Below are 27,125 nucleotides of genomic sequence, written 5' to 3'. Positions count from 1 at the left end.
TAAATGACAGACAGACAGACAGACAATTTCTTTAATATCCTTTATGTTTAATCTCTTTGATATGAAAGCACATTATCCTCTTTTATCAACCATATATGCAATATAAATATGTTTAGTTTACAACCAACAACAATCAGCTTTATTGCATCAGCAGATTGACTACATTTGTTCTGCGGTAGGCCTTTTGAAATGTATAAAGAAATTATATTTATGGATAGTTTGTAACGAAATAGTTTCCAACTGTACGTGCCATTTCCCAGCTCCGCCGTATACGGGCATGTTTAATAGCAGGCTAAGTATCCGACAGAAGGTTGATTGGCCAACATTTCTGCTGCAGCATCACTTCCAGGGTTTTCTCTTGTCTCTTATTTTGTGGGAGTTTAAGGTCTTTTGAATTGGGAAGTCACTTTTTATCATTCAGTCGCTTCACTTTATTCATGTGTCCTATCCACAGAAGATACACTCCATGACAATGGCATTCCAAAAAGGAGACCATCACAATCTTGGCTTCAACTTTAGCTCACACAAGAGAAATGTGGACTGGCGACGGATCAATGTTCTGAACATTGATCTACTGGTGAGGACGGTAGATATCGATGCCCTTCAGGAATACATCAGTGATGTCACCTACTGCAGCTTGGAGACTGTGCGGTGTCCGCAGTGCATGTCCCCCGCAGACCCGACATTAGTCAAACTCTTTCGGCTGGCTCAGTTGTCACTGGAGTGGCTGCATCATTGCCAGGAAAAACTCATTTCTGGCTTGCAAAACACAGAGGATAAGCTGAAATCCAGTGAGGAAGAGTGCCAAAAGCTTAAGGACAAGAATAAGGAACAGGAGGAGAAGATGAAGGGGATGGTCTCTGAGCTGAAGTCCAGGAGAACTATTATTAAAAAGCAACAATCTCTGTTTGCAACAAACATCAACAACGGCATCCAGGTAGCGTTCAGATGTTAAAGCCTCGCTCCCGAGGAATATTAAAACCATTGTTTTAACAAAAGTCAGTCAAAAGGTCTGGTTTTCGAAAAAACAAAAAAAAGTTAAATATTGGCTCTGTTGTCTTTACTTTCAGTGTGGACACTGTGAGAAGAACTACCTGAATGCCTTCTTCCTTCAGAAACACATGCTGCGGCGTCACCCGGAACAGTGCCAGAACTGTAAATACTTCACACGTGACATTCATGTTCCACTGGTGTGGACTCTAAAAACCTTGTTTTTTACATCTTTCCAGTAATGGTTAAAATTGATCAGAAGAATTCTGAGATCGAGAGTCTGAAACTGGAGATCAACAGTCTGAGGATGCAGCTGGCCCAAGCAGCAAAGGTAGAAGAACCACACTGCTGTTGGGTTTGTGATGTGACTGAAATGTTTGGGCAGATGTCCAGACAAAACCATTTCTGTAAATCCATGTGGTGAAAAACAGAATGTCATTGTCTCCTTTGACAACCAGGAGCAGCAGGAAAAGCTGGAGCTGCACTACGAGAAGGAAAAACTGAAGCTGGAGAAGTCAGCGATGCAGGTGGAGGCCGAGAACCTGAGGCTGAAGGCGGAGAACCTCCGTCTGCAGCACGAGAAGCTTGAAGAGCAGACAAAGAGCGGGAGGCTGCAGCAGGAGTTGCAAAATGAAAAGGAGGAACGCCAGCAGCAAGTCATGATGTTCCAGGCAGTGATCCTGAATCTGGAGGAGGAGAAAGTGGAGTTCCAAAATGGAAAGGAGGAACTCCAAGAGGAAACCACGATTCTCCGGGCAATGGTCCTGAGGCTGCAGGAGGAGAAAGTGGAATTGCAAAATGGAAAGGAGGAACTCCAGCAGCAAACCACGATGCTCCAGGAAGAGATCCTGAGGCTGCAGCAGGAAAAAGTGGAATTTCAAAATGGAAAGGAGGAACTCCAGCAGCAAACCACGATGCTCCAGGCAGAGATCCTAAAGCTGCAGCACGAGAAAGTGGAGTTCCAAAATGGAAAGGACGAACTCCAGCAGCAAAACACGATGCTCCAGGCAGAGATCCTAAAGCTGCAGCACGAGAAAGTGGAGTTCCAAAATGGAAAAGACGAAATCCAGCAGCAAAACACGATGCTCCAGGCACAGATCCTGAGGCTGCAGGAGGAAAAAGTGGAATTTCAAAACATAAAGGAAGAACTCTGGCAGGAAACTACGATGTTCCAGGCAGAGATCCTAAAACAGCAGCAGGAAAAAGTGGAATCTCAAAATGTAAAGGAAGAATTCCGGCAGGAAACTACAATGCTCCAGGCACAGATCCTGAAGCTGCAACAGGAGAACCTCACGCTGGAGTCAGAGAACAGCACCCTGAAGGATGTGAATGAGGTGAACAGTGACACTCAATCGGTCCCTACAGATGTTCTAATAATGGTCCAGATGTTCACCTGGTCTTTATAGAGATATTCTTAAACCTTCTGCTCAAAATGAGCCTGATTGAAACAGATCCTAGTTTGTGATCTCTTAAGCAGACTCCGTTCCAATGTCTCTGTGTGTGTGTGCATGTATGTGTGTGTGTGTGCAGAAACAGGACCACAGGGTGCAGAAGAAAAACAGGAGGGAGCAGAACAAAAGCCGGAAGCAGACGGTAAGGACGTCAGATTCACACCGGCTGCCACTCTGACACAGGCTGCATAATTAGGTTGAGAGAGGAAGTGAAATAACACATGATCCCCCAGAATGTGCAGCGCACGTTAATGAGCATTTTCACCATGGATGTATGGTGAAAAACACAAATGGGGAAATTCTAGACTTAAATTCGTTCGAGCTCGGCAAGTTTTTAAAAAAAAATAATGAATGTCTCAGCCTCAGAGTGACGGTTCCCTGACTCTCTGGCCTTAACGCTTTGGATTGAGGTACAACTTCATGCAAACATTAAAATGATCTGTCATTTCACAGGGGAAGGTCTCCATGCCCACTCCAACCCAGAGCTCCAAGATGTAAGGAAAATTTGATAGTGTGATGAATGTGATTAAGGAGATCAAAATATACTTCTCCTCTCTTTAAATAGTCACACCTTCATGAGCAGCTTTGCATGGCTTTGAATTTAACTGATTTAATCTGGCAACTCCTCAGATTTGTTGATGACTCCTCAAGTGACGAAACGTCCAGTGAACAGGAGGAGACTAAAATACGAAAATGGCAGTTACAAAAGCAGGAGTGTGACACATTCCAGAGACCCAGTGAGGACATGCGGAAATTGTCCCACCGTCCTCAGCTACCCAGTCAGTCTGAGAGAAATGAACTGCAGACTGACAAGAAGCTGACTGGAAATAAGAAGGAGAAACCTGGTAAAGGTCACTCACTGTCCACCTCCCACCCTAATTTAAACATGCAAATCATTGTGATGAACTATTGGTGATTGTGTTAAAATGGTCACTTTATGTGTTCAGAGATGCCAGCGAGATCTCAGTTCAGGCTGCCCTCTAAAGTCATCCAGGTAAAGCCTGCAGCACCAGTCAGCAAACTCCTGGAGCAGCCGGCAGAACTGGACAAGATGTCCACAGCCAAACCAAAGTAAGTCAATGCCATGGAAGAAAATTTAGTTTAGAACTAGACTCTTTCTTGTCGTCCTCCATCAATGTGAGACTATTGATCGTCTCTAAATGTTTTTGCTGAAGCTCTTCAGTGTGACTGATCTTAAAAACTGTTTCTCCAACACCTCAGATACCCTTCTGTCTCAACATCCAGTTCAGGAGAAGAATCTGAAACTGGAGGAGACACCAGTGAGCAGGAGGAGGACAAGCGGAAATTGTCCCGCCATCCTCAGCTACCCAGGCAGTCTGAGAGAAATGAACTGCAGACTGACAAGAAGCTGACTGGAAATAAGAAGGAGAAACCTGGTAAAGGTCACTCACTGTCCACCTCCCAATCTAATTTAAACATGCAAATCATTGTGATGAACTATTGGTGATGGTGTTAAAATGGTCACTTTATGTGTTCAGAGATGCCAGGGAGATCTCAGCTTAGGCTGCCCTCTAAAGACATCCAGGTAAAGCCTGTAGCACCAGTCAGTGAACTCCTGGACCAGCCGGCAGAACCGGACAAGACGCCCAGAGCCAAACCAAAGTAAGTCAATTCCATGGAAGAAAATTCAGTTTTGAACTCGACTCTTTCTTGTCGTCCCCCATCAATGTTAGACTATTGATCGTCTCTCTTTAAATATTTTTGCTGAAACTCTTCAGTGTAACTGATCTTAAAAACTGTCTCTCCAACACCACAGATACCCTTCTTACTCAATAATCAGTTCAGATGAAGAATCTGAAACTGGAGGAGACACCAGTCAGCAGCAGGAGGTCATGCGGATATGGTCCATCCGTCCTTGGCTACCCAGTGACTCAGGGGGAAGTGAACAGGAGACTCACAACAAGCTGGATGTTAATAAGAAGGGGGAACCTGGTAAAGGTTCGTTGTGTGTTCCATATAAAGCTATACAGTTTATTAGAATATTGTACTGTATTACATGTCATTGCAGTGAAGCATATTTGATTTGTGTAGACGTTATTATCAGGATATTAAATTGTAAAATACTGCACAGTATAAGAAAACCCAACACAATCGTTTCTAGTTTCGTCTGCTGGACGTTCTGCTAAAGCACAACCAGAGGCGACGACATCTACAGAAGCTCCAAAGAAATTTTCTTTCCTGTAAGAAATGTCAGATTTCTGGAAAAACAAATGATTTTCTATTTATTATTTCCACCTAAATGATAAGTTTTAAATGGTTTTAAATTCCTGCTTATTTCCCTCCAGGAACATATTCAAAAATTTAAAAAAGAAATTCAAGGGAAAAACGGAAAAAAAAGAACAGAATGAAGTAAAATCGGAGAAACCGGTTGAGGGCAGACAGAGTCAACAGCAGACCAACAAGGTGAGTTTGGGGGACAAAAGGTAAGGCCTTTGTTGGTGTCACCGGAAACTCAACAGATGACCGACTTTAAATCTTAGATTTTCGAATTTTAAGTTTTTGAAAAATTGGTCCCCTAAAACTCACAATAGCTCAAAAAATGGCCACAAGCTCATGTAACTCAAGGCCTCCTTTATCTTTTTAATTTTGAAGAAAAAAACTCAAAGCTGTTTCAATAATAATTAATAAACTAATAATAAGAAACAAATAAGAAAATCCAGGCCCACCTTTCACAGCTCTGTCCATCTTTTCTAGACCCAGCAGAAGCAGCAGAAGAGCAAGAATATATGTATTAAAAGATCAGCAGCCAGCAGCCAGCCAGCAGCCAGCCAGCTAGAGCAGAAGACTACTGTGAACAAGTATCCGTGGTTCCGCCCTAAAAAGTAAAATAACAATGAAGACATAAAGAAAGAGCCATGCAGGAAAAGCTGCCAGCAGTCATGTTGATGGAAATGTATAGTGAGCAATATTTATGTGATGTTTGATCAAATAAATGTAATTGAATGTTGACGCAATTTTAGCAACTGAAACATGCGCGATCTCATAGATTCACTTTGTATGGATGAACTTTGAAGGTTGACTGTGTTGATTAGGATGTGCAAGTGGATGGGAATAAATCCTGGACAATCCCTCCCACCCGCTCCATAACACAGTGGACAAACTGAGAAGCAGCTTCTAAGAACGGTGGAGGAAGTCATTCCTGCCATTACACTGTATAATTCCTCCTTCTCTGTCAGAGCTGTACTCTCTTGACTGGATTTATGCATCAGCTCGGGTGACCTCCAAACCCATTCAATTACATTAATTGTTTAATGCTTATGTTTTAATCTTATTTCTATATTATTCTATATGTATGTAAATATGCTTATAATTTATTATTGTTTTTATCTCTATGCCTACATTCTAACCTTATTTGTATTTTATTTTATTTCTATACTTTGTAAATACACCTGCTGCTATTTGTGTCTATACACTATAGTTACATTCCTTCATGTCTATGCTGCTATTACAATTCAATTTCCCTATGGGGGTTTATAAAGTATATCTTGAATCTTGAAAACAAGCACAACCCTCTGTGTGTGTGTGTGTGTCCAAATATTTGTATTAATGAGGACCCCATGTTTCACTGTGGCTTAAGTGTTGTGGAAGAGTAACTACCGTTTTTTTACGACCATAAGGCGCACCTAAAACACTGAGATTTTCTCAAAAATCGACGGTGCGCCTTTTAATATGGAGCGCCTTGTGTCTGCTGTGTGCCTTTGGTAGGTGCACTACGGTAAACGCTCCGCCAATCGATTAGCGACACCTACGCGTAAGGATCCCTTAAAATGGCGCCGGTCAAGCGAGACCTATATGAATGAGGCTTACTTTAAACTGCAGGCCATCGAATATGTGGCTGAAAATGGCAATCGAGCAATCTTAGTGTTTTCGCTTTATGAGGCGGCGGCATCTCTCCCTACGCGCGAGGAAAACTGTTGCGCAGCGGCTGCCCGCGGATTACCAGGAGAGGGCGGCCATCTTCCGCACCTACTGCCGCGACAAGATAAGGGCGCCCAGCCACATCTATGAGGCAGCGGCGGGCAAGTTATGCCACCATATGCGGGTGGATTGTAGACGCATGGGCTATAATACCGTCTTCATGTATTGTACCAGCTTTCACAAAATCAACGCTGAAGCGGAACCGGTCGGTGAGTCTGATTCAGATGATTAAGAAGAGGAATTCGGGATGTTGGACAATGAATAGGAACGGGCGAGAGGGAGAATAAAGCTGAGATGAAGGCTGCTCCTCCCACAAGCGCCCTTCTGCTGACTGTTTTTACGTGAGGATGAGCAGACAAAAAAAACAGCTAGAGACTGAATCAAGTAGGTTTGAAGGAACGCATGATGTGTCAGAGCTGCTGGGTTCATACTGGTTTGTTTTTGAGTACACACATCACCCTCGTGTCCCCCAAATAAATGCAACTACTCTACTTATAAGCACGGTCAAAAAACAAGCTAGTTTCCAAGTTTAAGTTTAGGAGCCATTTCCCAGCTCTGCCCTATATGGGCATGTTTTTCCATGGCACTGTTGCTTGTTGAGGGTCAGGCCCTGGGATTCTGTAAAGCACCTAGAGACGATTTAGATTGGAACAGATGCTATATAAAGACTGATTGATTGATTGATTGATTGATTGATTGATTGATTTGCTCCATTTGAGTTTGTGGGTTCCTGAACATGAACTAGCAACAGGCAGACGAATGCCAACTCCTTGGCGCACAAGTGGCAAAGGCCCAAGTCTGGAACTTCTTGAGTATGAAATGCATGCCTAAGTTAACTATTTGGCTATTCTTCATAAAAGAATACCCACATATGTTTGTGAAAGGCAGCAGCAGGAAGAGGCGCAACAGAGGCTCGACGAGCACCACAGTGAAACCACAAGATAAGGTATTTGTAAAGGTGTTCCGGAGGAAGTGGTTTGACGAGTGTCGTCAAGGTCCATTTGAAGTTGTGCGTTGTTCCGGAACTGCTGTCCAGGTCAAAGGTTCGCCAACATAGTATCACTTGTCGCATTGTGTCTAGGCTCAGAACAAAGTGGCACCAGTGGTACAACCCCGCCTTCAGATGACACCAATTCTACCAGCAATTTTACTGCTGCCTCGGGTGCTAGGAGAATGAGAGAACTTGCACAATTTCACAATCTTGAATCTATCCATTGGAGAAAAATCTAGGAGAAAAATGGGGTATCGGTTGGTTTCCGTGGTATGTTGTTGTATTTCTTGCCGAAAATATTGACAATATCACTAATGAAACCATAAGAGGCTTTGAACATCTTTCCAATGCTCAGAGGAGTCACAGACTTACGTTGTTGAAAGATGACATGGCTTTAGATTGCATCTAGGTTACATCCAATGGGAGCTGTGTTGTTTCAGGTTCTCGGTGCAGTCGTAGTGTGATAGTTTGTTTTTGCACTTTGTCATTGACCTGTGCCAAGGTGTTGATATTGCATTGGATTGGTGTGGTGATGCCTGGCAATCAGACCCAGATGCCGCGCTTAAGTGATAAAGCTTTGGTTGATTCAGATGAGGACATTTCTGACAAGATGGTTGATAAATATGCAGTATATTCGATTGAGATATGATACTCATGCTCTGATATGTTTGTACTGTATTCCTCTTAATGAAACCAATATTTTGTTTGCAAGGATACTGCCAGATCTGTTTCCAGGACAGTAGTTGGGGATCTACGTTGGGGTGACAACTATGTTTGAATGGACTCACTCAAAATGAACAGTGAAAGATGCTGGAGGACACTGAATGAAGATGTGGAACAACTGAAGATGTGAATCACCTGAAGATCCTTCATCAGGGGACTACGAAGTACAAGTTCAAAAAACTGCAGTTTGATGTGTTTAACACATACACACACACACACACACACACACACACACACGGTTTTTGTCAATAAAGTTATTTGGGTGATTTCATCAGTAGGCAGATGTTATGAAAACTCAGGTTTTTGGTGAATAGGGAGATGAGTACTTAGGCAGGGAAAGTTCCGAGGTAAGGTCCAATGGGTCGACCAGCTTGACCATGGACAGTTTTTTGATTTTGTTTCTGAGTGTCTCATTTGTGTTTGCCAAACTCTCCCTGAATATAACCTTTTTGCAAAATTTGCTTGGAGTACCATAGGTGGTCACCATAGACAGAGGGACCATCAGAGACTTGCTCTCACAGTCCACTGAATTTTCATATATGAATTACTCCTACCCAATCAATCTTTTGCTCATGTGCATCAAATTATCCTACTTTATTGGTCACCATCAACTTCAATAAAACTTTACTTTGCGCAATTTCGGGGGGGGGGGGGGGGGGGGGGGGGGGTGTTATGTAGTATCTGAAGTCTATGCCTCTATTCTCTGCAGGCCTTGACCTTTGTAAAGCCACAACTTGTTTTTCAGCCAGCTTGACGCCATCTCAAGATATGTTTTACAGGTGTCCTGCGACCCTTGTTCTTTTCATGTTTGTGATGGATATCTTGTTTCTTTCCCGTAAGAGAAGCTGATAAGAGGTGATACTGGGGTCCATAGGCTCCTCATTGTTCTTCACATGAGGATGTGTACCATGATGCCTTGCTTCCATTTTTGATAATAACTGGACTCTATTCCATTTGGTTGGCTATACTGTGTTATGAGGTCATCGGAGAAGAATGTGTTTACCTGACTATATAAGAAGGGGTTATCGAAGTAAGCACTTTGGAGATCTTCACCATTTCACCTGCAAAAACTCCCTCGGGCAAGCTGCGGTGTCTGATTGATACCTGACTGTTCTCTCCAATAAACATCTCTTATAACCAAGTATGTGTCTGCGAAGATTCCTTCCTCATCAACACCTCTCGATTACCACCAGAAGAAAATATACCACAGGACAAACTCCCATAAACCCTCAAGCACCCTGCAGGGGATATAGAGTTGGCCCAGTGTTCCACAGAAAGGACCAAAACCACATCATTTCTATGAAATCCAGTGTTCAACTATCGGTCGAATTCTCAACTCCGGTGCTCTGGCGTAGACCTTGCCAGGCATGCTGAAGAGTGTGATCCTGCTATAGTTGGAACACACCCTCCGGTTGCCCTTTTTAAAAGGAGGTACCACCACCCAAGTGGCACTGTCCCCAAATGCCATGCGATGTTGCAGAGGCGTGCCAGCCAGGACAGTGAGGAGCTCCTCGAAATATTCCTTCCACCGTCCGGCAATATCCCCAGTTGAGGTCAGAAGGTCCCCGTCTGCACTATCAAAAATTAGCAGAGCACTGCTTCCCCCTCCTAAGGCGCCGAATGGTTTGCCAGAATCTTTTCTCGCCTGACCCATAGTCTTTCTCCATGGCTTCCCTGAACTCCTCCCAGACACAAGTGTTTGCCTCCTGGACAGCCCGAGCTGCAACCTGCTTGGCCTGCTGTTTGGGGAGGTGTATGGGGCAAGATGGCCAGATAGAACTCCTTCTTAAGGTTGACAGAGTCCCTTACTTCCAATGTCCACCACCATGTTTGTGGCCCGCCGCGACAACTGGCACCAGAGACCTTGCGTCAACAGCTTGATGCTGCTGCATCAGCAATGGAGGGAGGGAACATGGTCCACTCCGACTCGATGTCCCCAGCCTCCCTTGGGATATGCGTGAAGCTCTTCTGAATGTGGGAGTTGAAGATCTCCCTGGTAGAGGGCTCAGCCAGATGTTCTCAACAACTCCTCACATTACATTTGGGTCTACCGGGCCTGTTTAGTCTTCTCCCTTGCCAGTGAATCCAACTCACCACTAGTTTGTGAGTGGTTGACAGTGCAGCCCCTCTCCTCAGCCAAGTGTCCAAATGTGCACGAATGGACACCGTTTTGCATGAACACGGTGTTTGTTATGGACAAACTATGATGAACACAGAAGTCCAATAACAAAACACTACTCGGTTTCAGGTCGGAGAGGCCGTTCCTCCCAATTACGCCACTTCAAGTGTCACTGTCTTTGCCCACATGGGTGTTGAAGTCCCCCAGTAGAAGGATGGGATCCCCAGTCAGAGCACTTTTAACCACCCCCCCTCCTAGGGACTCCAACAAGGCTGGATGTCTGTGCTTCTGTTTGGCCCATAGACACAAACAACAGCATGATACCTTCCCCTCATGGATCTTCCTGTGGGTGGGGAGCCTACAGGAAGTTGGGCATATGTCGCCATTTCGGGCTGCACCCCGGTCCGGTCCCTTGGGAATAGCTCCGGCCACCAGGCCTTTGCCTGTAAGCCCCAACAAGATGTCCACAGCCCAACCAAGGTGAGTCAATGCCATGAAAGAGGATTCAGTTTTGAACTAGACTCTTTCTCGTCGTCCTCCATCAGTTATACTATTGATTGTCTCAAAATATTTTTGCTGAAACTCTTCAGTGTGACTGATCTTAAAAACTTTCTCCAACACCTCAGATACCCTTTTGTCTCAACATCCAGTTCAAGTGAGGAGTCTGAAACTGGAGGAGACGCCAGTGAGCAGGAGGAGGACATATGGATATTGTCCTGCTGTCCTCAATTGACCAGTGAGTCAGAGGGAAGTGAACTGGAGACTGACAACAAGCTGACTGTAAATAAGCAGGGGAAGCCTTGTAAAGTTTTGTTGTGTGTTCCATATAAAGCTATACAGTTTATTAGAATATTGTACTGCATTACATGTCAGGAGGAGTGGAAAACAAGACAAACTCAAGAGGAACGCACGAGAGGGAGAATAAAGCTGAGATGAAGGATGAAGGCTGCTTCTCCCACAATCGCCCTTCTGCTGACTGTTTTTACGTGAGGATGAGCAGACCAAAAAAAACAGCTAGAGACTGAATCAAATAGGTTGGAAGGAACGCTTGACGTCCCAGAGCTGCTGGGTTCATACTGGTTTGTTTGTTTTTGAGGACACACGTCACCCTCGTGTCCCCCAAATAAACGCAACTGCTCTACTTATAAGCACGGTCATAAAACAAGATAGTTTCAAAGTTTACGTTTAGGAGCCATTTCCCAGCTCTGCCATTTATGGGCATGTTTTTCCATGCTTGTTGAGGGTCAGGCCCTGGGATTCTTCTGTAAAGCACCTAGAGAAGATTTAGATTGTAGCAGATGCTTGGTTGATTGATTTGCGCCTTCTAGGTTTGTGGGTTTCTGAAAATAGAATGTAATAGATTGTTTCATTCATGATTGGTTACCATGTTCAGATTGTCTTTAATTTCTTTAATATCTTCATGTTTAATCTCTTTAATGATAAAAGCCCATTATCATCCTTTATGATTGGTTACCGTGTTCAGATCTTTAATCTGAAGAGAACTTCTAAAACTTGTGGCTTTTACCACAACTTGGCCCAAAATTGATTAAAATTGCGAAATGAAATACAGACAGACAGACAGACAGACAGACAATTTCTTTAATATCCTTTATGTTTAATCTCTTTGATATGAAAGCCCATTATCCTCTTTTATCAACCATATATGTAATATAAATATGTTTAGTTTACAACCAACAACAATCAGCTTTATTGCATCAGCAGATTGACTACATTTGTTCTGCGGTAGGCCTTTTGAAATGTGTAAAGAAATTATATTTATGGATAGTTTGGAACGAAATAGTTTCCAACTGTACGTTTAGGAGCCATTTTCCAGCTCCGCCCTATACGAGCATGTTTAATAGCAGGCTAAGTATCCGACAGAAGGTTTTGTAGGATGTGTGGTGTTATCAGGGTTATCGCAAAGCTTTGGGACTGGTTATGGTGGGAGAATGTGGAGAACAGGGAAATTTCACAGATACATGATTATAATTAGTTTTTGGGAATGATGCTCAGCCTTTACAAGTGCACACTTTTGTGTTTCTCATTTCTTTCTCCAACACACAAATGTAAAAATGAGTTTTCAGCTACGACTACAATTCATTTTTCTTCTCTTCATGTGTCTATGTGTAAAAAAAACTCCACTGTTTTCCAAATGACTTTTAATAATTGGTCACATCTATGTTTGTTAATCTGAAGAGAACTTCTAAAACTTGTGGCTTTTACCACAACTTGGCCCAAAATTGATTAAAATTGCGAAATGAAATACAGACAGACAGACAAACAATTTCTTTAATATCCTTTATGTTTAATCTCTTTGATATGAAAGCCCATTATCCTCTTTTATCAACCATATATGTAATATAAATATGTTTAGTTTACAACCAACAACAATCAGCTTTATTGCATCAGCAGATTGACTACATTTGTTCTGCGGTAGGCCTTTTGAAATGTGTAAAGAAATTATATTCATGGATAGTTTGTAACGAAATAGTTTCCAACTATACGTTTAGGAGCCATTTTCCAGCTCCGCCCTATACGAGCATGTTTAATAGCAGGCTAAGTATCCGACAGAAGGTTTTGTAGGATGTGTGGTGTTATCAGGGTTATCGCAAAGCTTTGGAACTGGTTATGGTGGGAGAATGTGGAGAACAGGGAAATTTCACAGATACATGATTATAATTAGTTTTTGGGAATGATGCTCAGCCTTTACAAGTGCACACTTTTGTGTTTCTCATTTCTTTCTCCAACACACAAATGTAAAAATGAATTTTCAGCTACGACTACAATTCATTTTTCTTCTCTTCATGTGTCTATGTGTAAAAAAAAACTCCACTGTTTTCCAAATGACTTTTAATAATTGGTCACATCTATGTTTGTTAATCTGAAGAGAACTTCTAAAACTTGTGGCTTTTACCACAACTTGACCCAAAACTGATTAAAATTGCTAAATGATAAATTGCTAAATGACAGACAGACAGACAGACAGACAGACAGACAGGTCCTGCTCAAGGTTTCTTCCTGTTAAAGGGGATTTTTTGCATGCCACTGTTGCTTGTTGGGGGTCAGGCCCTTGGATACTGTAAAGCACCTAGAGACAATTTAGATTGTAACAGATGCTGTATAAATATTGATTGATTGAGTGATTGATTTGCTCCATTTGGATTTGTGGGTTCCTGAAAATTGAATTCAATAGATTGTTCATTCATGATTGGTTACCGTGTTCAGATCTTTAATCTGAAGAGAACTTCAACCAAAACTGATTAAAATTGCTAAATGACAGACAGACAGACAGACAGACAATTTCTTTAATATCCTTTATGTTTAATCTCTTTGATATGAAAGCACATTATCCTCTTTTATCAACCATATATGTAATATAAATATGTTTAGTTTACAACCAACAACAATCAGCTTTATTGCATCAGCAGATTGACTACATTTGTTCTGCGGTAGGCCTTTTGAAATGTATAAAGAAATTATATTTATGGATAGTTTGTAACAAGATAGTTTCCAACTGTATGTTTAGGAGCCAATTCCCAGCTTCACCCTCTACGAGCATGTTTAATAGCAGGCTAATTATCCCACAGACGGTTTTGCAGTATGCGTGGTGTTATCAGGGTTATCGCAAAGCTTTGGGACTGGTTATGGTGGGAGAATGTGGAGAACAGGGAAATTTCACAGATACATGATTATAATTAGTTTTTGGGAATGATGCTCAGCCTTCACAAGTGCACACTTTTGTGTTTCTCATTTCTTTCTCCAACACACAAATGTAAAAATGAATTTTCAGCTACGACTACAATTCATTTTTCTTCTCTTCATGTGTCTATGTGTAAAAAAAACTCCACTGTTTTCCAAATGACTTTTAATAATTGGTCACATCTATGTTTGTTAATCTGAAGAGAACTTCTAAAACTTGTGGCTTTTACCACAACTTGGCCCAAAATTGATTAAAATTGCGAAATGAAATACAGACAGACAGACAGACAATTTCTTTAATATCCTTTATGTTTAATCTCTTTGATATGAAAGCCCATTATCCTCTTTTATTAACCATATATGTAATATAAATATGTTTAGTTTACAACCAACAACAATCAGCTTTATTGCATCAGCAGATTGACTACATTTGTTCTGCGGTAGGCCTTTTGAAATGTATAAAGAAATTATATTTATGGATAGTTTGTAACGAAATAGTTTCCAACTGTACGTTTAGGAGCCATTTCCCAGGTCCGCCGTATACGGGCATGTTTAATAGCAGGCTAAGTATCCGACAGAAGGTTTATTGGCCAACATTTCTGCTGCAGCATCACTTCCAGGGTTTTCTCTTGTCTCTTATTTTGTGGGAGTTTAAGGTCTTTTGAATTGGGAAGTCACTTTTTATCATTCAGTCGCTTCACTTTATTCATGTGTCCTATCCACAGAAGATACACTCCATGACAATGGCATTCCAAAAAGGAGACCATCACAATCTTGGCTTCAACTTTAGCTCACACAAGAGAAATGTGGACTGGCGACGGATCAATGTTCTGAACATTGATCTACTGGTGAGGACGGTAGATATCGATGCCCTTCAGGAATACATCAGTGATGTCACCTACTGCAGCTTGGAGACTGTGCGGTGTCCGCAGTGCATGTCCCCCGCAGACCCGACATTAGTCAAACTCTTTCGGCTGGCTCAGTTGTCACTGGAGTGGCTGCATCATTGCCAGGAAAAACTCATTTCTGGCTTGCAAAACACAGAGGATAAGCTGAAATCCAGTGAGGAAGAGTGCCAAAAGCTTAAGGACAAGAATAAGGAACAGGAGGAGAAGATGAAGGGGATGGTCTCTGAGCTGAAGTCCAGGAGAACTATTATTAAATGGCAACAATCTCTGTTTGCAACAAACATCAACAACGGCATCCAGGTAGTGTTCAGATGTTAAAGCCTCGCTCCCGAGGAATATTAAAACCATTGTTTTAACAAAAGTCAGTCAAAAGGTCTGGTTTTCGAAAAAACAAAAAAAAGTTAAATATTGTCTCTGTTGTCTTTACTTTCAGTGTGGACACTGTGAGAAGAAGTACATGAATGCCTTCTTCCTCCAGAAACACATGCTGCGGCGTCACCCGGACCAGTGCCAGAACTGTAAATACTTCACAAGTCACATTCATGTTCCACTGGTGTGGACTCTAAAAACCTTGTTTTTTACATCTTTCCAGTAATGGTTAAAATTGATCAGAAGAATTCTGAGATCGAGAGTCTGAAACTGGAGATCAACAGTCTGAGGATGCAGCTGGCCCAAGCAGCAAAGGTAGAAGAACCACACTGCTGTTGGGTTTGTGATGTGACTGAAATGTTTGGGCAGATGTCCAGACAAAACCATTTCTGTAAATCCATGTGGTGAAAAACAGAATGTCATTGTCTCCTTTGACAACCAGGAGCAGCAGGAAAAGCTGGAGCTGCACTACGAGAAGGAAAAACTGAAGCTGGAGAAGTCAGCGATGAAGGTGGAGGCCGAGAACCTGAGGCTGAAGGCGGAGAACCTCCGTCTGCAGCACAAGAAGCTTGAAGAGCAGACAAAGAGCGGGAGGCTGCAGCAGGAGTTGCAAAATGAAAAGGAGGAACGCCAGCAGCAAGTCATGATGTTCCAGGCAGTGATCCTGAATCTGGAGGAGGAGAAAGTGGAGTTCCAAAATGGAAAGGAGGAACTCCAAGAGGAAACCACGATTCTCCGGGCAATGGTCCTGAGGCTGCAGGAGGAGAAAGTGGAATTGCAAAATGGAAAGGAGGAACTCCAGCAGCAAACCACGATGCTCCAGGAAGAGATCCTGAGGCTGCAGCAGGAAAAAGTGGAATTTCAAAATGGAAAGGAGGAACTCCAGCAGCAAAACACGATGCTCCAGGCAGAGATCCTAAAGCTGCAGCACGGGAAAGTGGAGTTCCAAAATGGAAAGGACGAACTCCAGCAGCAAAACACGATGCTCCAGGCAGAGATCCTAAAGCTGCAGCACGAGAAAGTGGAGTTCCAAAATGGAAAAGACGAAATCCAGCAGCAAAACACGATGCTCCAGGCACAGATCCTGAGGCTGCAGGAGGAAAAAGTGGAATTTCAAAACATAAAGGAAGAACTCTGGCAGGAAACTACGATGTTCCAGGCAGAGATCCTAAAACAGCAGCAGGAAAAAGTGGAATCTCAAAATGTAAAGGAAGAATTCCGGCAGGAAACTACAATGCTCCAGGCACAGATCCTGAAGCTGCAACAGGAGAACCTCACGCTGGAGTCAGAGAACAGCACCCTGAAGGATGTGAATGAGGTGAACAGTGACACTCAATCGGTCCCTACAGATGTTCTAATAATGGTCCAGATGTTCACCTGGTCTTTATAGAGATATTCTTAAACCTTCTGCTCAAAATGAGCCTGATTGAAACAGATCCTAGTTTGTGATCTCTTAAGCAGACTCCGTTCCAATGTCTCTGTGTGTGTGTGCATGTATGTGTGTGTGTGTGCAGAAACAGGACCACGGGGTGCAGAAGAAAAACAGGAGGGAGCAGAACAAAAGCCGGAAGCAGACGGTAAGGACGTCAGATTCACACCGGCTGCCACTCTGACACAGGCTGCATAATTAGGTTGAGAGAGGAAGTGAAATAACACATGATCCCCCAGAATGTGCAGCGCACGTTAATGAGCATTTTCACCATGGATGTATGGTGAAAAACACAAATGGGGAAATTCTAGACTTAAATTCGTTCGAGCTCGGCAAGTTTTTAAAAAAAAATAATGAATGTCTCAGCCTCAGAGTGACGGTTCCCTGACTCTCTGGCCTTAACGCTTTGGATTGAGGTACAACTTCATGCAAACATTAAAATGATCTGTCATTTCACAGGGGAAGGTCTCCATGCCCACTCCAACCCAGAGCTCCAAGATGTAAGGAAAATTTGATAGTGTGATGAATGTGATTAAGGAGATCAAAATATACTTCTCCTCTCTTTAAATAGTCACACCTTCATGAGCAGCTTTGCATGGCTTTGAATTTAACTGATTTAATCTGGCAACTCCTCAGATTTGTTGATGACTCCTCAAGTGACGAAACGTCCAGTGAACAGGAGGAGACTAAAATACGAAAATGGCAGTTACAAAAGCAGGAGTGTGACACATTCCAGAGACCCAGTGAGGACATGCGGAAATTGTCCCACCGTCCTCAGCTACCCAGTCAGTCTGAGAGAAATGAACTGCTGACTGGAAATAAGAAGGAGAAACCTGGTAAAGGTCACTCACTGTCCACCTCCCACCCTAATTTAAACATGCAAATCATTGTGATGAACTATTGGTGATTGTGTTAAAATGGTCACTTTATGTGTTCAGAGATGCCAGCGAGATCTCAGTTCAGGCTGCCCTCTAAAGTCATCCAGGTAAAGCCTGCAGCACCAGTCAGCAAACTCCTGGAGCAGCCGGCAGAACTGGACAAGATGTCCACAGCCAAACCAAAGTAAGTCAATGCCATGGAACAAAATTTAATTTAGAACTAGACTCTTTCTTGTCGTCCTCCATCAATGTGAGACTATTGATCGTCTCTAAATGTTTTTGCTGAAGCTCTTCAGTGTGACTGATCTTAAAAACTGTTTCTCCAACACCTCAGATACCCTTCTGTCTCAACATCCAGTTCAGGAGAAGAATCTGAAACTGGAGGAGACACCAGTGAGCAGGAGGAGGACAAGCGGCAATTGTCCCGCCGTCCTCAGCTACCCAGGCAGTCTGAGAGAAATGAACTGCAGACTGACAAGAAGCTGACTGGAAATAAGAAGGAGAAACCTGGTAAAGGTCACTCACTGTCCACCTCCCAATCTAATTTAAACATGCAAATCATTGTGATGAACTATTGGTGATGGTGTTAAAATGGTCACTTTATGTGTTCAGAGATGCCAGGGAGATCTCAGCTTAGGCTGCCCTCTAAAGACATCCAGGTAAAGCCTGTAGCACCAGTCAGTGAACTCCTGGACCAGCCGGCAGAACCGGACAAGACGCCCAGAGCCAAACCAAAGTAAGTCAATTCCATGGAAGAAAATTCAGTTTTGAACTCGACTCTTTCTTGTCGTCCCCCATCAATGTTAGACTATTGATCGTCTCTCTTTAAATATTTTTGCTGAAACTCTTCAGTGTAACTGATCTTAAAAACTGTCTCTCCAACACCACAGATACCCTTCTTACTCAATAATCAGTTCAGATGAAGAATCTGAAACTGGAGGAGACACCAGTCAGCAGCAGGAGGTCATGCGGATATGGTCCATCCGTCCTTGGCTACCCAGTGACTCAGGGGGAAGTGAACAGGAGACTCACAACAAGCTGGATGTTAATAAGAAGGGGGAACCTGGTAAAGGTTCGTTGTGTGTTCCATATAAAGCTATACAGTTTATTAGAATATTGTACTGTATTACATGTCATTGCAGTGAAGCATATTTGATTTGTGTAGACGTTATTATCAGGATATTAAATTGTAAAATACTGCACAGTATAAGAAAACCCAACACAATCTTTTCTAGTTTCGTCTGCTGGACGTTCTGCTAAAGCACAACCAGAGGCGATGACATCTACAGAAGCTCCAAAGAAATTTTCTTTCCTGTAAGAAATGTCAGATTTCTGGAAAAACAAATGATTTTCTATTTATTATTTCCACCTAAATGATAAGTTTTAAATGGTTTTAAATTCCTGCTTATTTCCCTCCAGGAACATATTCAAAAATTTAAAAAAGAAATTGAAGGGAAAAACGGAAAAAAAAGAACAGAATGAAGTAAAATCGGAGAAACCGGTTGAGGGCAGACAGAGTCAACAGCAGACCAACAAGGTGAGTTTGGGGGACAAAAGGTAAGGCCTTTGTTGGTGTCACCGGAAACTCAACAGATGACCGACTTTAAATCTTAGATTTTCGAATTTTAAGTCTTTGAAAAATTGGTCCCCTAAAACTCACAATAGCTCAAAAAAATGGCCACAAGCTCATGTAACTCAAGGCCTCCTTTATCTTTTTAATTTTGAAGAAAAAAACTCAAAGCTGTTTCAATAATAATTAATAAACTAATAATAAGCAACAAATAAGAAAATCCAGGCCCACCTTTCACAGCTCTGTCCATCTTTTCTAGACCCAGCAAAAGCAGCAGAAGAGCAAGAATATATGTATTAAAAGATCAGCAGCCAGCAGCCAGCCAGCAGCCAGCCAGCTAGAGCAGAAGACTACTGTGAACAAGTATCCGTGGTTCCGCCCTAAAAAGTAAAATAACAATGAAGACATAAAGAAAGAGCCATGCAGGAAAAGCTGCCAGCAGTCATGTTGATGGAAATGTATAGTGAGCAATATTTATGTGATGTTTGATCAAATAAATGTTGACGCAATTTTAGCAACTGAAACATGCGCGATCTCATAGATTCACTTTGTATGGATGAACTTTGAAGGTTGACTGTGTTGATTAGGATGTGCAAGTGGATGGGAATAAATCCTGGACAATCCCTCCCACCCGCTCCATAACAGTGGACAAACTGAGAAGCAGCTTCTAAGAACGGTGGAGGAAGTCATTCCTGCCATTACACTGTATAATTCCTCCTGTCAGAGCTGTACTCTCTTGACTGGATTTATGCATCAGCTCGGGTGCCCTCCAAACCCATTCAATTACATTAATTGTTTAATGCTTATGTTTTAATCTTATTTCTATATGTATGTAAATATGCTTATAATTTATTATTGTTTTTATCTCTATGCCTACATTCTAACCTTATTTGTATTTTATTTCTATACTTTGTAAATACACCTGCTGCTATTTGTCTATACACTATAGTTACATTCCTTCATGTCTATGCTGCTATTACAATTCAATTTCCCTATGGGGGTTTATAAAGTATATCTTGAAAACAAGCACAACCCTCTGTGTGTGTCCAAATATTTGTATTAATGAGGACCCCATGTTTCACTGTGGCTTAAGTGTTGTGGAAGAGTAACTACCGTTTTTTTACGACCATAAAATTCTTATATGGAGCGCCTTGTGTCTGCTTTGCGCCTTTGGTAGGTGCACTACGGTAAACGCTCCGCCAATCGATGAGAGGCACACCTACGCGTAAGGATCCCCTAAAATGGCGCCGGTCAAGCGAGACCTATATGAATGAGGCTTACTTTAAATTGCAGGCCATCGAATATACGGCTGGATGTTATGGGCGGTTGTATCAGGACCCGAAAGCAGGCAGGACACTGTGGCGGATCGTTTGAGAAGCTTTATTTAAGTTCACAGAAAATCGTGCAACTCAAAAGGCGTGGAGACCACGACTCAGTTCTTAACCCACAGGAAAATGAAAACTTACAACAAAAAAATCCCGAGCGGGGTCAAAAGCAGTCCACGAAGGAAATAGATAAACGATAGTCCAGGTGGGTGTAGCCAGGGTATTCCGAATCAGACAAAACACGCCAACGCTGGCCAACCGTGAGAACAGTCCATAAATAGGTGGCTTGATTACCGATAGTCTGCAGGTGCACCAGTCCCCGGCACCACCTGCGACTGAGGCATGGCGCCACCACGCCCCCTGCAGGAGAAACCCTGCAAAAGAGTTCCCAGAAACTGGGAACCTGACATTACCCCCCCACCCCCCCTCAACGGGCGCCTCCAGGCGTCCTTCCAGGCTTCTCCGGGTGGGCATAGAAGTCACGGAGGAGGCTGTATCCAAGATGAACCGTCGGGGAACCCACGATCGCTCCTCCAGACCATACCCCTCCCAGTCAACTAGGAACTGGAAGCCACGGCCTCGTCGGCGGACGTCCAGGATACTCCGGACCGTATAGGCAGGGCCTCCGTCCACAATGCGGGGAGGAGGTGGAGGGTCAGATGAGGGAACCAGATTCGACTCTGCAACAGGCTTTACCTTGGAAACATGGAAGGTGAGGTGTATCCTCAACGCTGGGGGAAGCTTCAGGCGGACGGCTGCGGGGTTCACCTTTCGATCCACCTCAAAGGGACCCACGAAGCGAGGAGCCAGCTTCCGAGACTCGACCTGGAGTGGAAGGTCCTTTGTGGACAACCAGACCTTCTGACCTGGTTGATAGGAGGGGGCTGGCGTCCGGTGTCGATTGGCCTGCAGTTGGGATCGACGAGAAGTCCGCAGTAGAGTCGAGCGGACCTGCCTCCACACCCTCCTGCAACGGCAAATGTTGGCCTGCACTGACGGTACAGCAACCTCCTCCTCCTGGCCCTCAAACAATGGAGGCTGGTAGCCCAGGGAAGCCATGAAGGGGGACAGACCAGTGGAAGCAGAAACCAAGGAGTTGTGGGCGTACTCCACCCATGGCAGGTAGGTGCTCCAGGACGATGGGTCTTGGGCTGCCACACACACACACACCTTAGGGCATCCTCCAGGCTCTGGTTGGTTCTCTCGGCCTGCCCGTTGGCCTGTGGGTGGTACCCCGACGTAAGACTGACCGAAGCTCCCAGCGCAGAGCAAAGGACCTCCAAACCTGTGAGCAGAACTGTGGACCCCGATCAGAAACTATGTCTGTAGGTAATTCGCCAACACGGCTGTGGCCCATTGCGCCGCTCTCCCAGAGAGTAGGTTCACAATGAAGGCAATTTTTGCCCTGTCGCTGGGGTATGTGAAGGGTTGAGATCAAAAACAAGCGAGCACTGGAGCAAGAATGAGGCACACGCACCTGCCTCCCCGGAATACCGCTCCGGGATAGGAACGCGGGGCTCTTGTGGTGCAGTAGTGACGCGACTCTCGGCGCCTCCGCTGGGGTCGGAGGCGGGGCCTGCTCCGCTCGTCCCGAGGCGAGCAGGTTCGTCACGCTGGCGTTAAGAGTCTGGAGAGAGGTCCAGATGTCGGTAAGGAGCTGGTCGTGTTGACCCAGCAACCTACCCTGAGCCTCCAATGTACGGCGCACTGCGTCCTGGTCCGCCGGATCTATGTTGGTTGGCGTGTGATGTTACGGGCGGTTGTATCAGGACCCGAAAGCAGGCAGGACACAGTGGCGGATCGTCTTCCGAGAAGCTTTAAGTTCACAGAAAATCGTGCAACTCAAAAGGCGTGGAGACCACGACTCAGTTCTTAACCCAAACAGGAAAATGAAAACTTACAACAAAAAATCCCGAGCGGGGTCAAAAGCAGTCCACGAAGGAAATAGATAAACGATAGTCCGAGGAACGGGTTCAAAAGTAATCCACGGAGGAAAAAGTCTTACGATAGTCCAGGTGGGTATAGCCAGGGTATTCCGAATCAGACAAAACACGCCAATGCTGGCCAACCGTGAGAACAGTCCATAAATAGGTGGCTTGATTACCGATAGTCTGCAGGTGCACCAGTCCCCGGCACCACCTGCGGCTGAGGCATGGCTCCACCACGCCCCCCGCAGGAGAAAACCTGCAAAAGAGTTCCCAGAAACTGGGAACCTGACATCAACCATATATGTAATATAAATGTGTTTAGTTTACAACCAACAACAATCAGCTTTACTGCATCAGAAGATTGACTACATTTGTTCTGCGGTAGGCCTTTTGAAATGTATAAAGAAATTATATTTATGGATAGTTTGTAACAAGATAGTTTCCAACTGTACGTTTAGGAGCCATTTCCCAGCTCCGCCGTATATGGGCATGTTTAATAGTAGGCTAAGTATCCCACAGAAGGTCGATTGGCCAACATTTCTGCTGCAGCATCACTTCCAGGGTTTTCTCTTGTCTCTTATTTTGTGGGAGGTTGAGGTGTTTTGAATTGGGAAGTCACTTTTCATCATTCAGTCGCTTCACTTTATTCATGTGTCCTATCCACAGAAGATACACTCCATGACAATGGCATTCCAAAAAGGAGACCATCACAATCTTGGCTTCAACTTTAGCTCACACAAGAGAAATGTGGACTGGCGACGGATCAATGTTCTGAACATTGATCTACTGGTGAGGACGGTAGATATCGATGCCCTTCAGGAATACATCAGTGATGTCACCTACTGCAGCTTGGAGACTGTGCGGTGTCCGCGGTGCATGTCCCCCGCAGACCCGACATTAGTTAAACTCTTTTGGCTGGCTCAGTTGTCACTGGAGTGGCTGCATCATTGCCAGGAAAAACTCATTTCTGGCTTGCAAAACACAGAGGATAAGCTGAAATCCAGTGAGGAAGAGTGCCAAAAGCTTAAGGACAAGAATAAGGAACAGGAGGAGAAGATGAAGGGGATGGTCTCTGAGCTGAAGTCCAGGAGAACTATTATTAAAAAGCAACAATCTCTGTTTGCAACAAACATCAACAACGGCATCCAGGTAGCATTCAGATGTTAAAGCCTCGCTCCTGAGGAATATTAAAATCATTGTTTTAACAAAAGTCAGTCAAAAGGTTTGGTTTTCGAAAAAACAAAAAAAAGTTAAATATTGGCTCTGTTGTCTTTACTTTCAGTGTGGACACTGAGAAGAACTACCTGAATGCCTTCTTCCTTCAGAAACACATGCTGCGGCGTCACCCGGACCAGTGCCAGAACTGTAAATACTTCACACGCCACATTCATGTTCCACTGGTGTGGACTCTAAAAACCTTGGTTTTTATATCTTTCCAGTAATGGTTAAAATTGATCAGAAGAATTCTGAGATCGAGAGTCTGAAACTGGAGATCAGCAATCTGAGGATGCAGCTGGCCCAAGCAGCAAAGGTAGAAGAACCACACTGCTGTTGGGGAATGTTTGGGCAGATGTCCAGACAAAATCATTTCTGTAAATCCATGTGGTGAAAAACAGAATGTCATTGTCTCCTTTGACAACCAGGAGCAGCTGTAAAATCCAATAACTGCCCTGACATGCAAACATTAGTTAACTTTACTAGGTTATCAACAATATGCACTTATGAATTGTATTTATTAAGTAACAGTCACTTGCATGGTGAAAAACGCAAAATACTTAGTGTTTAGAGTGAACATTACTTTATTTATAGTTAAGATCACTCGCAACAATAAGTAGCCAACAAAGTCTCACTCACACTGCGCGTTCAAAGAAGAAGTGCGCATGCGCAGTAACAACATTCAGTCTCCCGCTCAGCTACCAATGAATGCACCAGCCCAGTACACAGGCCAGGGCACTGAGGGCAGCCTGCTGACTTGGATTTTGCGTCGTCTTGTTTATTCTTTTGAAGAAAGGTAAGGTAAGTTATCCATCATTTTTTTGCCTGTTAATATTTTTTAATTACTGCTACGACTGTTAGCGTTAGCGGCATAACGTTAGTCTAACCAGTGAAAACTTTGAAGGAGCGGTGGCCCGCTCTTTTTACGGAGAGACAAGTAAGTACAGACATTATAATAATTATAATAAAATAGTTTTTGCTTTCTTTTTTTGTAGTACTCCACCTCCTCTTCTAAATTCAGACTTTAATCTCAGAATTCAGAGAAAAAAGTAAGACATCTGAGAAATTCTGACTTTTTTCCTCAGAATTATGACTTTTTCCCAGAACAGATTTTTTTTTACGCCTGTATTATTGTTTTTTTTTTTTTTTTTTTGTTGTTCAGTGGCTCTAATACTCTTCCCATCTTCTGTAGTTCTTTCATTCTGCCTCGTGACGAAATACAAAATGGCAGTCTGCTAATTACTGTTGTAATAAAATTAAACTAACGGTTGTGAATGTGTTTTTCCACACTTGCCCAACCCTATTTACTCACCATGCTTTTTTGCTGTGTGTTGCAGGTGTATGCAGAGAGCTTTGTCTGTCTTTATTTCTCATGGTAAGGTGACTTCAAATAGTGATTGCTGTTTTGCTGCTTCTTTTTTTTTTGCAAAAATTGTTTTGTGCTGTAGTTTTTGAATGCTGCATTATCTTGAGCTTAATTTGTTCATCATCCACTTCTAGAATCCAGATGTGATGGCATTGCGCACCATGGTACTCCGAGGCCTCCCTGTTCTACTTGGTGATGATCCCAGTGACTTCTACAACACCTGCTTTGTAAGTTATATTATGAGCATCCTAAAGGAGCACACACAGTTATGGGGAAATGAGGAGGGGAGAAGAGAAAGGGGGGCAGAGGAAAAGACAAGGAGAGGGGCAGAGCAGAGTAGTAGGAGATGGGGAGATGAGAGGAGAAGGAGAGGGGGAGAGGAGAAAGAGAGGGCGAGAGGGCTGCCTGAACCAGCCCTGACTAAAAGCTCTGTCATAGAGGAAGGTTTTACGCCTAGACTTAAATGTAGAGAGTGTATCTGCCTCTCTGACCAATGGAGAGAGCTGATTCCACAGTCACTATCAAATAAAGCAGAAATGCCTAAAAAAATTTAAAATGTTTTCTAGATTGATATAGTCCAGTGGCTGGCTTCCAGCTGTTAGCATTGCAACTTAGCTTAGTGCAAATCATGGCAGTGAATATTTTGTTCACTTTTACCGAACCACTGCCTTCTATTTACTGCCATTGCTTGCACTGAGCTAAGCCATGATGTTAAGAGCTGAAAGCCAGCTACTGCACGTACAGACACAAAAATGATATTGATCATGTTGTCTCTCTATGAAAATGATAGAGAAAGGGTTAACTCCCAAATCGTCCTAGTATTCCTTTACTGCACAAGGCTGGAAGGCAGTGTCGGCAGGACAGTTGAAATGGTGACAATTTTGAATTGACAATCAACAACATTTTCCTGTTGTAATGTAATGTTTTTGTTTGGTTTCATCACAGGATCGTGACACCGATGAGACCTGGGCACAAGTATCCGTCGGGGTGCTGACTGTTGTCCCTGAAGATGAGCAACTTCAGCTCCACCTTCTCCCAATATCTACTGCCATCATTGTTGAGGGAAGTATTGTAATGGATGATGTCCAGAACCTACCTGAGGCACTTTGCCTTTTGTTTGGATTGTCATACGCTTTACATTTAGACTACCCAAAAGCCATGACAAACACTTTCGGCTTCATTCAAAGAGTGATGCTTGGCCTGGGAGAGAGCAAGCTCCCGCCAAAATTGCAAAGTCTTAAAAATCTCTTGTTGAGTTAGAATGCAAAAGTACGAGTGGATTCAGTTTAAGACACGCCACTAAAATTGTCAGCCCACGGGTCCATCAGCAAGTTAGAGGCTGTAGATGTACGTACATTCATTGACACAGGTGAGATCCATTGCCAGTCATTACCCTCTCAGGTTTTTGGACTCATTTAATGAAGCCACTTTGCACTTGACGGCATGTTTTTAAAAAAAATACTTTTTATTAAGGAGAATACTTTTTCTAAAGTACTTTTTAAAAAAAATACTTTTTATTTAGTGATTTTTGAATAACATTATTCAGGAATATAGAAGTGCACTTGTCAGCATGTTGGTTCTTGTGGTCTATAAACTGTATTACAGTTTTAAAGCTTTACTGTATTATTGACTGTACAGTATTAAAGCTGTGTTTGTGGATGTCATTAAAGGCAATCTTTAAAAAAGTTGATATAAATGGAAGAAAAAACAAAAAACAATTGATATATTTGAACTTTCAACTGTGTTATTACCTTGATTTATTATGTAATTGTAATTCAGATTATTTTAGGAGATTGGAGCCTGTTTTTCATTCCTGTATAGATATTTTTGAACCACTTAGATTGGTGAAGTCGAGTTTGCATGGTTTTAGCAAGTAAGTCAGATTGCTGTTCAAGTAAATATATAACTTAGAAATGCTAAGTCCAATTTAGATAAGTGTGTTATATGGACTGAAGGGAGTACATTTAACATGCAATCATTGAATAGATTAAAATTGTAATTCTGAGTAGTCTTTACTAAGTCAAGAGTATTCTAAACTAAGTTATCAAGTACACTCTACTTGATTATTTTAGTTGCTTAAACTCATTTGTAAGTGTACTCTACGAAGGAAGTGCTAGTTAGTACAACTTAAAATAACTAGTTCTCTTTACTACTCAGTTTGCATGCTTTTTTGAAGTAATGATAACTAATTGGATTTTACAGTGAGGAAAAGCTGGAGCTACACT

At 43.0% G+C, this 27,125-nt stretch overlaps 2 protein-coding genes across 4 annotated transcripts; both read left to right on the top strand.

Moving 5' to 3' along the window:
* The first annotated feature begins 472 nt into the window (after positions 1–472).
* LOC115246768 (zinc finger protein Dzip1-like) lies at positions 473–26,585 on the top strand. Its single transcript, XM_029826062.1, has 7 exons — positions 473–937; positions 1,071–1,155; positions 23,759–23,850; positions 24,233–24,330; positions 24,872–24,909; positions 25,035–25,127; positions 25,846–26,585. The coding sequence occupies exons 1-6, from the start codon at positions 473–475 to the stop codon at positions 25,094–25,096; spliced, it is 840 nt and encodes a 279-aa protein (XP_029681922.1). The 3' UTR covers positions 25,097–25,127; positions 25,846–26,585.
* LOC115246975 (uncharacterized protein DDB_G0290301-like) lies at positions 2,086–19,888 on the top strand. Of its 3 annotated transcripts, XM_029827153.1 has the most exons (13): positions 2,086–2,324; positions 2,521–2,583; positions 2,895–2,935; positions 3,072–3,286; positions 3,389–3,512; positions 3,663–3,838; positions 17,557–17,680; positions 17,831–18,006; positions 18,109–18,232; positions 18,387–18,568; positions 18,732–18,810; positions 18,916–19,033; positions 19,326–19,888. In XM_029827153.1, exons 1-13 carry the CDS (start codon positions 2,157–2,159, stop codon positions 19,455–19,457), a joined length of 1,722 nt encoding a protein of 573 aa, XP_029683013.1. In that variant the 5' UTR covers positions 2,086–2,156; the 3' UTR covers positions 19,458–19,888. The 3 variants fall into 3 exon arrangements, with proteins under 3 accessions (XP_029683013.1, XP_029683014.1, XP_029683015.1); XM_029827154.1 differs by lacking the exons at positions 17,557–17,680; positions 17,831–18,006; positions 18,109–18,232; ... (2 more) ...; positions 18,916–19,033; positions 19,326–19,888 and adding exons at positions 3,941–4,064; positions 4,219–4,400; positions 4,564–4,642; positions 4,748–4,865; positions 5,157–5,644; XM_029827155.1 differs by lacking the exons at positions 2,086–2,324; positions 2,521–2,583; positions 2,895–2,935; ... (1 more) ...; positions 3,389–3,512; positions 3,663–3,838 and adding exons at positions 16,269–16,507; positions 16,704–16,766; positions 17,078–17,118; positions 17,255–17,454.
* Positions 26,586–27,125: the final 540 nt, after the last annotated feature.

Source organism: Takifugu rubripes, chromosome 19 (genome assembly GCF_901000725.2).
Source record: "Takifugu rubripes chromosome 19, fTakRub1.2, whole genome shotgun sequence".
Taxonomy (NCBI): Eukaryota; Metazoa; Chordata; class Actinopteri; order Tetraodontiformes; family Tetraodontidae; genus Takifugu; species Takifugu rubripes.
Note: the sequence above shows the minus strand (reverse complement) of the source record. Positions and strands in the feature narration are given on the sequence as shown.